Raw genomic sequence first — 3,060 nt, forward strand, 5'->3', positions numbered from 1 at the left:
CAGAAAGGTTCTAATGCTTCCGAATCTATTGATCTTGTAGAGCTCATGCTCGACAGTGATAACTTGGTTGTCCATGTGAAGAAGAAGTTCAAGCGCATTGCATCGAAGAAGTGTCCAGTTGATGTAGTTATTCCTCGGAAGCATTGCATCGAAGAAGTGTCCAGTTGATGTAGTTATTCCTCGGAAGAGCCCACGCCTTGCTAGTCCAAGTCTAGGTGAACTTCCCGGAAGTGGTTGTGAAGTTGTTGTTGTTACCGCACGTCGTAGTCCTCATGTTCTTGCCTATGCGAAGCCTTCACCTCCGATTGGTTCTAGTTTATCTGCTAAGGCCAAGAGATGTGGCGTAAAGCGCAAGGGTGGGCCGGCAAAGGTTAACAAGGGTTGCAAGAATCGTTCTCGTGTTGACGCAGATGACCAGGATGTTGTTGATGAGGATTTGGATGATGAATATGTTGATCAGGTATAACTGTTTGTTTTCCCTTACGTTCATTTGTTCTAGTTTTTCTTATTTTTCCAATGATCTTTTTGCATTTGTAATCCTGCATTATGTTTCACATTGTTGAACTGCTGAATATACTTGATTTTGAACTATGTATCTCACGGTTGCCGCAGGATCTAAATTTAGAAAACTACCCATGTAACACCAGTGAGGAACCTTAATACTTCTACAATTCCTCATCATCTATTTTGTGTGCGTGATATTATTCTAATTACAGACATAAATGTAGATTGATTCGATGTATCTCCTGGCCTATGAACCATTCCAAGATATACAGCTGACCAATGAAATTCAAGATTGTGATATCAATTAGAGATATCATGTATGTTCATGAAGGACTGTAATGCAGGTGAAGCACACACCTCAACTCGTTAATACAAGTACAAGTAATCCATGGATGCTCTGCCAAAGATGCATTCTCACAAGCTAGAAAATTTATCGAGGAATGAAGACAGTTTCTTGCAATGGAAAACCCCCAAATAACACTACTGGTAGCTAATAACACCTGTATGTTCTCCCTTTCTAGGAACCATCATGGGCTAACTTTTTCTGCCATCCAATCACTGGACTCATCTCCTTCCTTGGTTCTTGTGAACATCAATCTCTGATTACTTTTCAGGTTCACATAATCAACCTGAATATGAAAGGCAAGAGTGTAAGCAGCACTATAGGGGCATATGAATCTGCAACTTTTCAAACAATTTAAGTATTACTGATTCTGTATTTTCAAAGTAGGCGCAGATACCGTATTTCAAAGTAAGTGCAGATACCGATAGATATGGAAACGTGAACATGCGGCACGAGAAAGCTTAACCTAACCTTTTCTGGATCAAGAGTCAGAAGACAATATGCATCAACTGGGCCAGCTGATGGATCGAGATGGACATCCTTAACATGGTCATCATTTGCGACGGGGAGCCCTGGGCAAGGTCCCAAGTATTGAGACCTTGACTTGACTGAACTGGCGAACCAAGCTTTCTCTCGTTGCTGTGTGATAGAACAACCGATGTTGAGCAAGAGGATTACAAAAGAGAACTTGGTATCAATGAAAGCAGCACTGCTGTGTTTCGTCAAGAAAAAAAAAACTACTCTTATACGCAATAGAACAGGGTGTGCTGCTTCTGAGCATCACCAAAAACTTTGAAAGGTGAAAGTTGTGGAGACATTAATACAAGGTCAAGCATTTGCTCTTGATGAGACAAGCAAACTCCATGTGTGCAAAAACTATACAAAAGTAAACTACTAGAAAATTTATATGTTCAGTTTTGTGCATAACCAGATCTTTCACTACAGCTATGCTTTCATAGTTTCATTTGCAAGACATCTCCACTACACGGAACAGAGCACAAGGCAGAGTCTACTTAGCTCTAACCTGGAGCTTGGCAGGATCCGGACTCGAACCATCGATCACATCTATGATGCCGCTGATACGGAATTGCTCCCACGAATCGGTGAAATACCAGCATATCTGCAAGAAATTGAAGATCAGACATTCCTCTGCCGGAACTCGGCGCTTGTGATGCCTAAAATGGAGATACGCAATTGTGCCAGTTCTTCACATCCTACCTCACCGAGGGGCCATTCCTTGATCTCACCAACCTGTCCGTTCGCGATTCGAACACCGTAACCAGCAAAGGAATCAGTGAGCAGCAAGAAGCAATGTGTATGTATACATAACTAACAAGGTTAGAAATCACGGGGAAATAGCAGCAGCGAGACCTTGTTGCTCCGCGCATCCGTATTAATCTGAATCTTGTCGCAGTGTTCTTGGAACCCCCTGGCAAGGCCAAAATTTCAGATCAGAACCGGTAAAGAACTGAAGGGGAAAGGCAGGGTACTGCTAGGCCAGGACAGGCGGCGCACCTGAACACGACGGTGCGATTCGCCGGCCTGCCGCCGCCGCCCACCGTGGCCTGAAACGGTCGACCGTCCCGTTAGGGTATCGATATCGAAGGGGAGGGGAACGGGAGAGATATGGGAGCTTACGAGCTGGAAGAAGGTGGAGTGCTTGAGGTGCGCGTTGGCGTCCAGCGCTCGCTGCAGCAGCGCCCTCCACGGGCTCGAGAGCGCCGACGCGGCGGCGCCACCGCCGGCCATCTCCACCTGTCGCCGCCGCAGCCGCTGGGCCGGGGATGTCGCTTCCTTGATGCTCTGCGGGGAGATGGGGCGGATGAACGGCTAGGATCGCATCATCGTCAGGTTATAAATTAGCCCCCTTGGTTTCAAAATGATTGAAGTTTGCCTTAGACCCTGTTTGGTTTCAAATAAGTCACCAACTTATAAGTTGAAAAGTGTAAAAAGTGACTTATTTTGTCAAATAGATCTAACTTATGACCCTGTTTGGTTCCAATAAGTCAGGTGACTTAAAAACCAGTGACTTATAAGTCACGCCTGTTTGGTTGTCACCTGACTTATAAGTCACCTGACCACACCTTTTCATCCTTTTTTTTCGCCATTCTTCTCTTCCCGCCATTTCATTTTACAAATCCATTTCAAATATGCGTACAAATACAAATACAAATACAAATCCATTTCAAATCCATACACGTCATCACTAACAA

The 3,060-nt window shown here is 44.4% G+C and overlaps 1 protein-coding gene across 1 annotated transcript; it reads right to left on the minus strand.

The window, feature by feature from the left end:
• Positions 1-771: 771 nt before the first annotated feature.
• LOC123449931 (pyridoxine/pyridoxamine 5'-phosphate oxidase 2) lies at positions 772-2,670 on the minus strand. The gene is made up of 7 exons (XM_045127301.1): positions 2,486-2,670; positions 2,363-2,412; positions 2,219-2,276; positions 2,066-2,098; positions 1,872-1,967; positions 1,319-1,486; positions 772-1,133 (listed from the first exon to the last, which is right to left on the minus strand). The coding sequence occupies exons 1-7, from the start codon at positions 2,594-2,596 to the stop codon at positions 1,032-1,034; spliced, it is 618 nt and encodes a 205-aa protein (XP_044983236.1). The 5' UTR covers positions 2,597-2,670; the 3' UTR covers positions 772-1,031.
• Between the last annotated feature and the right edge of the window lie 390 nt (positions 2,671-3,060).

Source organism: Hordeum vulgare, chromosome 4H (genome assembly GCF_904849725.1).
Source record: "Hordeum vulgare subsp. vulgare chromosome 4H, MorexV3_pseudomolecules_assembly, whole genome shotgun sequence".
Lineage (NCBI taxonomy): Eukaryota > Viridiplantae > Streptophyta > Magnoliopsida > Poales > Poaceae > Hordeum > Hordeum vulgare.